At 39.8% G+C, this 12400-nt stretch overlaps 1 protein-coding gene across 6 annotated transcripts in view; it reads left to right on the top strand.

Annotated features, from left to right (window-relative positions):
* Positions 1–12400, top strand: part of gga3a (golgi associated, gamma adaptin ear containing, ARF binding protein 3a) — a 44960-nt gene that overhangs the window by 10720 nt on the left and 21840 nt on the right. For all 6 annotated transcript variants that reach the window (XR_009808141.1, XM_061910971.1, XM_061910943.1 and 3 more), the window contains 10 exons: positions 1313–1411; positions 1481–1604; positions 1710–1813; positions 4567–4647; positions 4759–4896; positions 5024–5105; positions 5238–5339; positions 7925–8128; positions 11610–11877; positions 12151–12392. Coding sequence is in view for 5 of the 6 variants with exons in the window: in XM_061910971.1 (XP_061766955.1) it covers positions 1313–1411; positions 1481–1604; positions 1710–1813; positions 4567–4647; positions 4759–4896; positions 5024–5105; positions 5238–5339; positions 7925–8128; positions 11610–11877; positions 12151–12392 (1444 nt within the window). In the remaining variant the exon portion in view is untranslated. The remainder of the gene's footprint in view (positions 1–1312; positions 1412–1480; positions 1605–1709; positions 1814–4566; positions 4648–4758; positions 4897–5023; positions 5106–5237; positions 5340–7924; positions 8129–11609; positions 11878–12150; positions 12393–12400) is intronic.

Genomic DNA, 12400 nt, shown 5'->3' with positions numbered 1-12400 from the left:
TCTTGAGGGTGCATGGGAGTTTGCCCAACCAGTCTACATGTGCTTTGTGGACTTGGAGAAGGCATTCGACCGTGTCCCTCGGGAAGTCCTGTGGGGAGTGCTCAGAGAGTATGGGGTATCGGAATGTCTTATTGTGGCAGTCCGCTCCCTGTATGATCAGTGTCAGAGCTTGGTCCGCATTGCTGGCAGTAAGTCGGACACGTTTCCAGTGAAGGTTGGACTCCGCCAAGGCTGTCCTTTTGTCACCGATTCTGTTCATAACTTTTATGGACAGAATTTCTAGGCGTAGTCAAGGCGTTGAGGGGTTCCGGTTTGGTGGCCACGGGATTAGGTCTCTGCTTTTTGCAGATGATGTAGTCCTGATGGCTTCATCTGGCCGGGATCTTCAGCTCTCACTGGATCGGTTCGCAGCCGAGTGTGAAGCGACCGGAATGAGAATCAGCACCTCCAAGTCCGAGTCCATGGTTCTCGCCCGGAAAAGGGTGGAGTGCCATCTCCGGGTTGGGGAGGAGACCCTGCCCCAAGTGGAGGAGTTCAAGTACCTAGGAGTCTTGTTCACGAGTGGGGGAAGAGTGGATCGTGAGATCGACAGGCGGATCGGTGCGGCGTCTTCAGTAATGCGGACGTTGTATCGATCCGTTGTGGTGAAGAAGGAGCTGAGCCGGAAGGCAAAGCTCTCAATTTACCGGTCGATCTACGTTCCCATCCTCACCTATGGTCATGAGCTTTGGGTCATGACCGAAAGGATAAGATCACGGGTACAAGCGGCCGAAATGAGTTTCCTCCGCCGGGTGGCGGGGCTCTCCCTTAGAGATAGGGTGAGAAGCTCTGCCATCCGGGAGGAGCTCAACGTAAAGCCGCTGCTCCTCCACATCGAGAGGAGCCAGATGAGGTGGTTCGGGCATCTGGTCAGGATGCCACCCGAACGCCTCCCTAGGGATGTGTTAAGGGCACGTCCAGCTGGTAGGAGGCCACGGGGAAGACCCAGGACACGTTGGAAAGACTATGTCTCCCGGCTGGCCTGGGAACGCCTCGGGATCCCCCGGGAAGAGCTAGACGAAGTGGCTGGAGATAGGGAAGTCTGGGCTTCCCTGCTTAGGCTGCTGCCCCCGCGACCCGACCTCGGATAAGCGGAAGATGATGGATGGATGGATGGATGGATATATATATATGCTGAGTGCCATTAATTGCTTCAAGACACATTAAATCATCAAATCAATTCCATTCAATTTACCACATTTGACCATCTTCGTTTAACTGTATGTTTGTTTTGGTTCTTTTTTTTACTTTGAGTCTATTTTCTTCATTGAAGGTTCTTGAGGCCTGTATGAAGAACTGCGGCCAAAGGTTTCAGAATGAAGTGGGAAGATTCCGTTTTTTAAATGAACTTATTAAAGTCATATCCCCCAAAGTAAGTGAAATCAATGCTGTGCAAATCACTTTTAGTTTGTCATCATAAGCTTTTTTTGTATATATTCAGTATCTAGGAGACAACGTGTCTGAGAAGGTGAAGTCAAAAGTAATTAAAATGATATACAGCTGGACCATTTATCTTCCTGAGGAAACCAAAATTTGTGAGGCTTACCAGATGCTGAAGACTCAGGGTGAGTGTGTGCATTTTTAACAAATTCTCAAATAATTACTCAGCCATGTATGATAGTTAGGCTGTTTCAAGTTCTGAGATATAGTCAGTGCACTTATATTTCCAGGTATTGTATTAGCTGACCCTGAGATCCCTTCCGATGCTACATTAGTCCCATCTTCATCTGAGAGGCCCAAGAATCCAGTGTTTAATGATGAGCAGAAAAGTAAAGTAAGACAAAATCATTATACGTCATGATTGTTTGATAAAGGAATATAGTGCTACCAGGGGGAAGAAGGAAAACTTTCTTTTCCGATAACCTTTGAAAATAACAGCTCAAATGTAAAATGCTGTCAGAGGTCTGAAAAATAAATGTTATTTTTCACTCTGTCTATCTGATTCAGGGGTGTGCGGCCAGTGTAGAGAGGTGAGGCAAAGCCTCACTAGTTTTGATGAAACAAAAACCCCCCAAAACCAAACAATTAATTAAATACATTTGATTTAAATTTGTAAATTTTCTGTGTGATTAAAACTATCTTTTAAAAAAAAAATCTTCTTAAGTAAAAATCTGTATTTGCACATTTCCTGTTCACATAGAGTGCAGGAACAGTAAAGCTGATACAAGGTTTCCGCGATAAACTTTCCTATCTGCTTAATGCATATGCGGACTTACCAGATTTTGTCCTGAGTGTACTGCATAAATACATCAAAGAAACCAATAGGGGCAGTGCTGGGTATTTATTTTCTCATTTTGTGCACAAACAAGTGTTTCCTGTCTGTTTTAGTGTGTTGCGTACGCAGTCAGCACTCAAAAATTTGTACTTTAGTTTTAGGAATATTAATGAAGCTGAATTACAGAAGAAAGAATGCTTGAAAGCTATTAATTAACATTGATATATGAGCAAAAAAAATCACCAACTGCATCATTCTTGACCATACAGTTATGCTGCTTTTGTGTTAAAAAATACTTTGCAGGTATTATAAATAAAGGGGCTTTCAAGGAAACTTTAAAGATGCCTTATCTGTTCTACTTTACATTTTAGTGCACTGCATTTACTGTAATTGTAATTCAAATGCTGTGATACTTCACATCAATAAAAAATGTTCTAACGTTTTGTTTGTTGATGGTGCCCCACACTCGGAACAGTTCAATAGTGCAATAGTGTTGTGAATTCTCCCCTTCTCTATTGCGACTCGTTTTGGAATGGCACAGTCTTGTCCTCTGGTTTATGAGCAACATTAAAAGTAAACCAATAGTCCTCCATGATTAGTCCCAGTGCCAACAACAATTTTGAGGTTGTTGTTTTCATTGCGGATTAGTACTACGCAAAGAGGTAAATAGCTAGTAAATGACAGCCGTGGTTGCTCCTCAGGCGACACCGCCCCTTAGAGTTTTGGTTGAGAACTGCAAGAAATGCTGTCAGAAGGCCATGCGTCGGATGCTGTAGCATAGTGGAGCCTTAAAACTAGACTTAAACTAAATCAACTTAGATGACTTAAGTTTGACTAAAACTAAAATACTACTTCATCAAAAGACTATGACTTAAACTAAATTAAAAACTACTGTCAAAATTAATACTGTTGTACCTCAACTTAGGAGTGTTTTGAGACAAAAGCCATCTCTTGACTAACTGTTATGCTTTAAGTTGCAAGCAAACATTTGAGAAGGATCGCCGCCATTAGTTGGCATAGCAAATACACAGTGGAACCTGTAAGATTTGTCGGAAACATCCGGTCTTACTTGCAATAGCCTATGGCCAGAGATTGACATTGGCCCTGGGATGAGGTTGCGACTTGTCCAGGGTGTACGCCGCCTTCTGCCCGAATGCAGCTGAGATAGCCCAAATGGGAAAAGCGGTAGAAATGGATGGATGGATAGAGATTGACATTACTTTGTTTTCCAAACATGGGAACAGAGAAAGTGAGTGTAAAGTATAGTAAGAAGAAGAAGTGACATTGATTTGAGATAAAAGTGTTTTGAGTTTACAGAATTAAGGTCGTAAGTTCAGTTACTTCTGTACTGGTCTAAGGACCTATCCTTCTCCAGGAAGCAGCTGCTACTTTGTAAAAGTGCTCCTTATTTGATTTTATTTTTTTTAAGTATCACAAGCTTTGTGAAGTTTGCACTTCCTGGAGCTGTACTTCGTTGTAGAAAGATGGTAGCAACAAGTACTTGGTAGCTCACGTACACCCCCACGGTTTAATGGTGAATCAGTGTACCGCTACACCTCAATTTAAGATTTGTCAGTTATTGTCCGATTAGCAAGAATAATGATGTCAGCATACATTAAATACAATACACATGCTGTACAAAACCATAGTGTAAATGTTTCTGACAACTAAACGTGTTGGCGACACGCTGACAGAACAGATGCTTGTCCTCGGACGTCCTTACAATTAGCACTCTGCGCTAAGTGTAAGCGCACTTGCACACTAATCAGAGAAGCAAGACCATATTCGTCTAAGTGCACTCAACGCTGAGCGCAGTGTACTAAAGGGGAAAGCATCATTTCAACTTTTTTCCATGTAATTTATCAGTAAATGTGCAAATTCTGATATTTTTTAGTCATGGAAATGTTTAAAACGATTTGGATCAAGTTTAATAACACTGCATGAATAACCATTAACTAGTTTATTTTGTATTATGACGGTATGTTGTGAAATAAAGTAAATACAGTAAGTAATACAATATAAATGCAGTAAGTAATGTGATTAAAAAACTGTTATTTGTATTGGAAAAGGGAAGTCTGTAACCGTATCCTTGTAGTCTTTTTTTCCGTAAGTTGGCAACTTACGGAGAGTGATGATGTTTTTTTCACCCACTGACTGATGATGGATGGTACACCAAAGCAGGTCCTGTGTTCTCTGTGTTGACAGCACTTGATTCATGGCAGCAGCTGAGGTTTATAATGTTTTTTTTATCATTTGGGCAATCAATGGCTGAGTTCTCGCACTATTTGTTTTTTTTTTGTTTTCTTCTGCAGAAGTTAGCAGAGCTGCTTAAAAGCAAAAAGCATTCTGATCTGCAGGAGGCCAATCAACTCATCAAGAACATGGTTAAAGAGGTACTGCTCTTCTTGCTTGAATTATTTGCGTTTCCTTCAGAAAGATTGAAACTTATAAACTCACATTGACTCACATTTACCAAGTGTGATGTAACTACCTTGCTGTTGCAGGATGAAGTGAGGTCACAGAAAGTGTCCAAGCAGAGTAGCACACTGGAGGCAGTCAACAACCGTGTCAAACTCCTTAATGAGATGCTTACTTACTTTAGTCCTGGAGCCTCTGCTGATGTTGACAAGGACCTCATTAGGGTTTGTTCTCCTCCAAAAACTATTTAGCAAACATTTTATTCTTCACCACTTGCTTTTCACTGCAACCCTGTAAGGATTGGTAAAAAAATAAATAAAAATACCTTCAACATCCTTATTTTTGTTGTAGGAGTTGTACAGTGACTGTGACAAGCTCAGACAAACGGTGTGTCAGCTCGCTACAGAGACAGATGATGACGACACTTACTTGGGTATGCAATCGTTTTGCCGGTATGAATGTTTCATGGGGGCCTGACACTCGCATAACAAAGAACAATGAGCCAAATTTCGTGTTTAGGGTTTCAATGACATATACCTTGTCTCTGCCTGTCCTTATTATCCAGGAGACATCCTGCAGGCCAATGATGACCTCTCCAATGTTCTTAATTCTTATAAGAAGATTATGGAAGGCACTACTAGCAATGGAGAGACTAAAACTCTATCAGGTACACAGCACACACTGAACATTTTACAAGAGACTGTTTTGTCTAGATGGACCAATATGAAATTAGAATTATCCCTAAATGCCAGCGTAAAAAAACAGCGACATTAAGACTTGGGTTGAGAAAGTGAAAATAAATGGTGGGATAAAGTATTTTTTCATATATCTTGGCATACGCACACCGGCATGCGACACGCGGCTTTTATATTGCTGCTCGGAATCAATATCATAGTGTTCAGCCAGGTATACCTAATGTGACTACACACTGTTCATGAAGTCTATTTACGTGTATGGAAAAAACAAGTGGTTACGTTCGTCTTCAAGATATATATTTATCAGTCTAGATTTTCAAAAGATTCATTATTCCTTTTGGGGAGGGCGGTGCATGGTTTAATTTTCACTCTAAAAATGCCTTCACAACAAACATCTTGCAGAAAGTGGATAATAAAAGTGAGTGTGGAGCAAAACGTACAACAAAGCATATCTAGTACATAAAGAAGTGTTTTAAATGTAGATTAACATCATTATAGTAACCAGCCATGTAACCTGCCTCCACCCTGAGAACTTTAATGCTTCTGTCCCCTCCACAAAATCCCACTTTCCTCAAGTTATTGGTGCCAGAGGTCAGCAGAAAGCTGTCATCCGAAAGCCTCATGTAATGCAATAATCCCCTGGTGATGAAGTCAAGAATGTAGTGTTCAGCAGTGCTTCTTAGCCATACTGTAGGTCCATTGTGGGCTGTGAGCCCCCCCTTAGACAGCCGAAAAATTGTTTCTCAGCTGTGGTTGGTATGGGCCAAAGCGTACTTCGCTGTAATACACTTTGGCACCACTTTTGGCAGTAATGACTAAGGATGGTACCGTTCACATTTGAACCAATATGATACCAATTCCCAGTACTTGGGAATTGATACAGGTACTCAGCAGTAACAATTTTTGTAACTTTTTTATTTAAAATGAACTGTTTTTGATTTTTTAAAAAAAAATGCAATTTATAATAACTGCTATGCAGTTGTTATATCTTGATGTGGGATGGTAACGGTGAATAGTTAATGTAAACATGAATAATTGGCTCTAGCCTTGACAAAAGTCTCTAGTTTTAGTAATAAAAAAAAAAGCACACTTTGAAGAAATTCCAGAATATAAGCTGCTACTTTTTCCCTACGCTTTTGACCCTGCGGTTTACAAAACGGTGTGGCTAATTTATGGATTTTTCTTTGCTAACCGCCATTGTGTTTTGAGTTCGATATTTTTTTTAGTAAGCCAAGCAGAGACACTTAAATGGTGTATGGCACCATCTTTGGAACAAGTTTGCTCACTGCAGGTGTTGTTGGTTGAAAATGTACTTGTTTTAATGTATTGAACCGGAAGTAAAACCGTTCATAGCGTTTTTCTCAAAATGATTCTTCATGCATCACTCCAAACATTGTGAGTTTTACAATTTAAATAAACCAATTCATGCTTAGTAGTGCTCCAAAGGGTGAGATCTTGCATGGAGCCATAGATCAAGGGAGATTTGTTTGTGGTCTTGAACTTCTTCCATTTTCTAATAATTGTACCAACAGTTGTAGCCTTCTCACCAAGCTGCTTGCCTATTGATTTACTAAAGATATATTACATTCAAGTGTTTGTATTTACACATACATTCCCAGAGTTTTATTTTTATAAGACCAGTACTTCTTATATTGTGGTGTCAGGTGTGGTGGTGATAAGGTGTCAGGGGGAGCGTGAGGAAAAAAATACACAAGTCTTCAGCTCAGTGTCATGTCGACGCTGGCTACAGCAACTCATAGAATGGTTTGTACGGATGAATACATAAATAACAGGTTCTTAATTGTGTTTCAATTTGGGGGGAAAGGTTGCGACAACACATAATTGAGAGTAATATGACTCAATGAAAAGTAAAAAGTAATCATCCAAATGATTATTTGGATACCAGTTTCTAGTGAAAAAATACTTAAGTACTGAGTACCTTCTGATTTATTTAATTGCTTTTTTGTAATGGTACTTGCACTACAGTTGTAGTTTGTGTGTGCATGCGTGAAAGACAGAAAGACACTGCTACAGCACTGCACATTTTACAGTCACCTAATGTGCAGCTTTTCTTCATGTGAATAAGTCACATTTTGCACCAAGGCCACCAATATTTTTCGAGGGCTGTCATGTGACTGCAAAGCTCTGTTTTATTGGTGAAATGGAGTCTCGCGTCATTAGTGCTTTGGTTGGATTGGTAAAACAGTCCTGTGACACCGCCCACCGAAAGAAATGTCCCTGATAAACCTAAACAATATGTGGAAGAGGTTCATTTAGCCTACTGACGTGTATTTATAAATGGTTGATACCATCAGGTACAACACTTTACCTTACTAGCCTATATAAATCAACCATTTATAAATAAACAATATGTTTTTGCATGTGTTGCATTAAAACTACTCTGACAAGTACAGTTTATCTAAAACGTTACTGCGTGTCATGATTCTCTGAATTTTTTTTTACGAGACCTAACCTTTTAAACTTTGCTTCATAGCCAAGCAGAAGCAAATTCGACTTGAGAAATTCAAAAGTATATATATTTTTTTACTCACAACAGGCACCAGCTTCACGGCTCAGTCTGAGAGTCTGATTGATTTGATGGATGTGGACGACACCATTTTTTCCCAACTAGGAAAGCCACCTGTTACATCACCTGCATCTTCACATGTTGACCTTCTGTGTGGACCCATTGTGGCTGAAGCAGAGTCGGGCACAACCTCTGCGTCATTCTCTATGCTAGATGAAGAGCTGCTGTCCTTAGGTAACATTCAGCATGGTGATGTCAGGGGTCACACTAAGTGGGAGGCTCGCTGCTGTCATTTGGGGGTAGAAAATAAACATGAAACTCAGCCAGATAACTGACTGAGTTTCGTTGAGTATGTCGTTGTGGCTTGTGCAGCCCATTCAGACATTTGTGATTTAGGGCTATATAAGTAAACATTGATTTATTGAATGATTGATTGATTGATTGATTGATTGATTGATTGAAATGCAGAGCAATCTGTTCTGTGATAATAAAAAAAATACTGCTTCTTTGGTAGCTAAAGCACATCAAATGATGCAGTGCAGTTCCAGACTACGAACATAGCATAGAATATATTGTAAAATGGGGTCAGTAAAAACTGAGCAATATAAAAAAATACATTTAATATTTTATATGTATCTTGTACTGATTCTCATTAGGCTGTATAAGTACATGTCGGTGTTCTTGTTGCTTTTGATATTCTGTTCTGCTCTTATAGAGGGGCTCCGAAAAAAAATCTTCAAAAGCTTTAAATTATTTTACATTGCAGTAATTAAAAGACTCATTTTGCAATTTGGCATAAACCTTCAGTGGTTGTTTAGTGATTCAACCACTCGGAGGACCTTTTGTAAAGATTTGAAGATTGTTTTTTCTCTTATTTAAATCCATCAGTTTTAAAATACATCAAAGTGGAACTGCTCTTTTTTGGAATTTTGCCTATTGTTTACAATCCTTATGAGAGGGAAGAACACAGATGTTTTGGGGGTTCTTGTTATTCTAATTTGAAATAAACTGATTGACCCCTTCTGCCTCCAAATCACTTAAAAATGCATCCAAAAACCGCCGACAATACTTCATTTACATTCTGTAACTTGTATTATACCCAAGGTGTAGCGATATTTTTATTGTAAGAGCAAACATTGAGTAACTATTTTTCTAGAGTAGTAACACATCGCCTTGCGACGTCAGGCTACGGTATTAGCCGCAAGCTAGCTTCTTGCGTCTACAGCTGAATGGCTTCAAAAAGATTGTGTTATGTAAAAGTACTCGTCTTTGTCATCTATTATCATGTCTGCCATGATTACAACACACCCGTGTCCTTAGAAACACACATTTGTTGCCGGAAGTCAAAGTGCATTGTTAAAAAACGGAAATAAATGCGCTGAGAAAATAAGTTCCAGTAATGCATAAAATGACCAAAATACAGTGAAATTGTACATAACACATATTGTCCTGAATGATTCTGTTATTAAATTATATATATGTGGACTTGCAGTGTGTATAAAAAACGTTGGAGGGTTTTGAATATGTATTAGAGGGCTTTGAAGGCTACAACGGTGAATCTTATTAGCCACATCCTCTAAGCCTTTTTTATCATTTTTAAAATATCTTTTTTTTAAACACACGTGACTTCTTGTCTCTCATCATTTTTGCTTAAAAAGTAGAACTGCACTTTTTTGGGAATTTTTTCTAATCAATACTAATGTAAGGCAACCACACATCTTTCTTTTTTTATGCATTCTAACTCTTAAATAAAGGCTAGCAATATTCAAATAACAACGGAACCAAAGGGAGTTGCTGTATTCCACATATAAAGTGTTTTTGTTTTTTTAAAACATCCAAGAGCCTCCATTGTTTTATATACACAATGTAAGTACGGTATATGTATTAACGAGCACATTTGTAATACCGTGTAATATTTACACGTTTTGCTCCGATAAAATCGGACTGCCAATATTATCGGCCGATAAATGCTTTACAATGTAATATCGGAAATTATGGTATCTGTTTCGAAAAGTAAAATTTATGACTTTTTAAAACACCCCTGTGTAAACGGACGTAGGGAGAGGTACAGAGCGCCAATTTTTACGTACCGGCAGGGCTTTTCACAGTTTCGAGTTAATGCAAGGCATACTTGGTCAACAGCCATGCAGGTCACACTGAGGGTGGCCGTATAAACAACTATAACACTGTTACAAATGTGCGCCACACTGTGTACCCACACCAAACAAGAATGACAAACACATTTCGGGGAAAAATCTGCACCATAACATAACATAAACACAAAAGAACAAATACCCATATTCCCTTGCAGCACATACTCTTCCGGGACGCTACAATATACACCCCGCTACCCCCTCTCTTAACCCACCTCAACTTCCTCATAGTCTCTCTCAAGGAGAGCGTGTCCCAAATTCCAAGCTGCTGTTTTGAGGCATATTAAAAAAAATAATGCACTTTGTGACTTCAATAATAAATATGGCAGTGCCATGTTGGCATTTCTTTCCATAATTTGAGTTAATTTATTTTAGAAAACCTTGTTACATTGTTTAATGCATCCAGCGGGGCATCACAACAAAATTAGGCATAATAATGTGTTAATTAATCGGTTGATATCGGTAATTATCAGACATCTCTAATTTTAAGCATAATGTATTAATTTCTCAAACGCATCACATTGTTCACCTTCCTTTTCAACATCAAACACTAAGCATCATGAAGTATTTTGTGTGTATAGTGCTGAACAAGAAATACAAACTTTGAACATAAAACCATCACTTACTGTACAATATCTGCTCTCTCTGGGATGCAGACTGATGGGATGTTCATATATTCTTGTTTAGATGAATAATTAATTATAATACTTACAAAGAGTTAAAAAAAATATGCCACAAACAATTGTCTTTTCTTATCTTTCTGGCAGCATGTCTCAGTTGGAAGACTGGCCATGCCAGAAACTTGAAAGTTCCAGGTTTAATTCCAGCTTTCGCCATCCTAGTCACTGCCATTGTGTCTTTGGGCAAGACAGTTTTCCCTTGCTCGGGCATGACAGTTTACCCTTGCTCCCAGTGCCACCCACAATGGTTTAAATGTAGCTTAAATATAGATAATGGGTTTCACTATGTAAAGCGTTTTGAGTCTCTTCGAGAAAAAAGGGCTTTATAAATATAATTCACTTTACTTCACTTCTCGCCATCTCTGGGTATAAGTTGAATGTCGAACTTGACCAACTTCTCGGTTTATGGTCACAACCTTCTGCTATACAACTGAGAGGCATGATTTATAATCAAGAATTAACTTGCACTAGCAAACCGGCGCAATATGTCAATATAGCAGCATAAGCTAGTTAGATCTCTGTGATTAAAGTGCCGCTAAAAATAGTTTTTCTGCGTTCGCACTCGTGATAACAATATTGCTAATACTGGGTCACGAGACCCCAATGGAGTATTGTTGGTGTTTTTTTAGATTTTTTTGAGGGCTTTGTGGGCAGAATATTGTGTGTACATATAAATCTGGCTGTATTTGAATAGTTAGAATGCATGAAAAAAGAAAAATGTGTTCTTGTCTTATATATGGATGGTGTATAATCGTAAAATTCCCTCCAAAAAGTGCCGTTCCCATTTCAAAAGAGAACATCAATAATTTGCAGTGTTTAAGCATATTTTAGAGAGCCCTCAGCGGTCAGGATGTGAACCATTTGACATCATTTCAACTGCAGGTCCTGCATTCTGTGCGATTCCTCCCTCTGTCTTCGGCTCGGTGTTCCCTAGTGCTCCGCCGGCAGCTTTCATGCTCCAGCAACCACCAGATGGCCCGGTTTCAAGCTCAACAGTGCCAGCGCACAGCACAGGGAAGTCGCCTCCAACAACAATCAATGTCACCGCGTCACAGGTCTCCTCTGCAGCACAATCGTCCAAGTCTGAACCCGCCTCTACAGGTGACATTCTACAAGATGTGGCCCTGCTTGATTTCAGCAGTCCTAAAAGGTAAGTGGTGCAATGGGTTTTAAGACCAGTCTGACCTCTCCCTGATCCCCGAGGGTTCAAATGATAGCCTGATCAACACGACTCATTAATTAACACATTGGTCTTTAAAGTGCCACTTATTTAACTGCCAGGGGTTAAGGCTTTTATTTGTGCTTTTTCTTAGCAACTATTAATCATGATGATACTTTTTGTGGCCTCTTACACTGATTATCATTGGCTAAATTATGCTACCAGGACACAACACATCTGCCTCTGTCTAATGTATGCCCACAGTTTACCCAAGGCACACTTTGACAACACGCAAGCCAAGCGTGATGATCCGTGTTCTCCTGCCAACCCCATGTGCCAAAGCGGTGTGCCAGTGGCGACCAACTGCCCGCCAGCCAGATGCCATGACGAGAATGCTCTGTTACACTCCCACAACCCTTTTGTCACAAAGAACCGCACTAATTCAGCCGGGGGAGAGGAGACGTCCTTTGCTAATGTTTTTGTACCATTGGAGGCTGTCAGACCAAGTGAGTTC

This window comes from Nerophis ophidion, linkage group LG01 (assembly GCF_033978795.1).
Source record: "Nerophis ophidion isolate RoL-2023_Sa linkage group LG01, RoL_Noph_v1.0, whole genome shotgun sequence".
Classification (NCBI taxonomy): Eukaryota; Metazoa; Chordata; class Actinopteri; order Syngnathiformes; family Syngnathidae; genus Nerophis; species Nerophis ophidion.
This window is presented reverse-complemented; position numbering and strand designations above follow the sequence as displayed.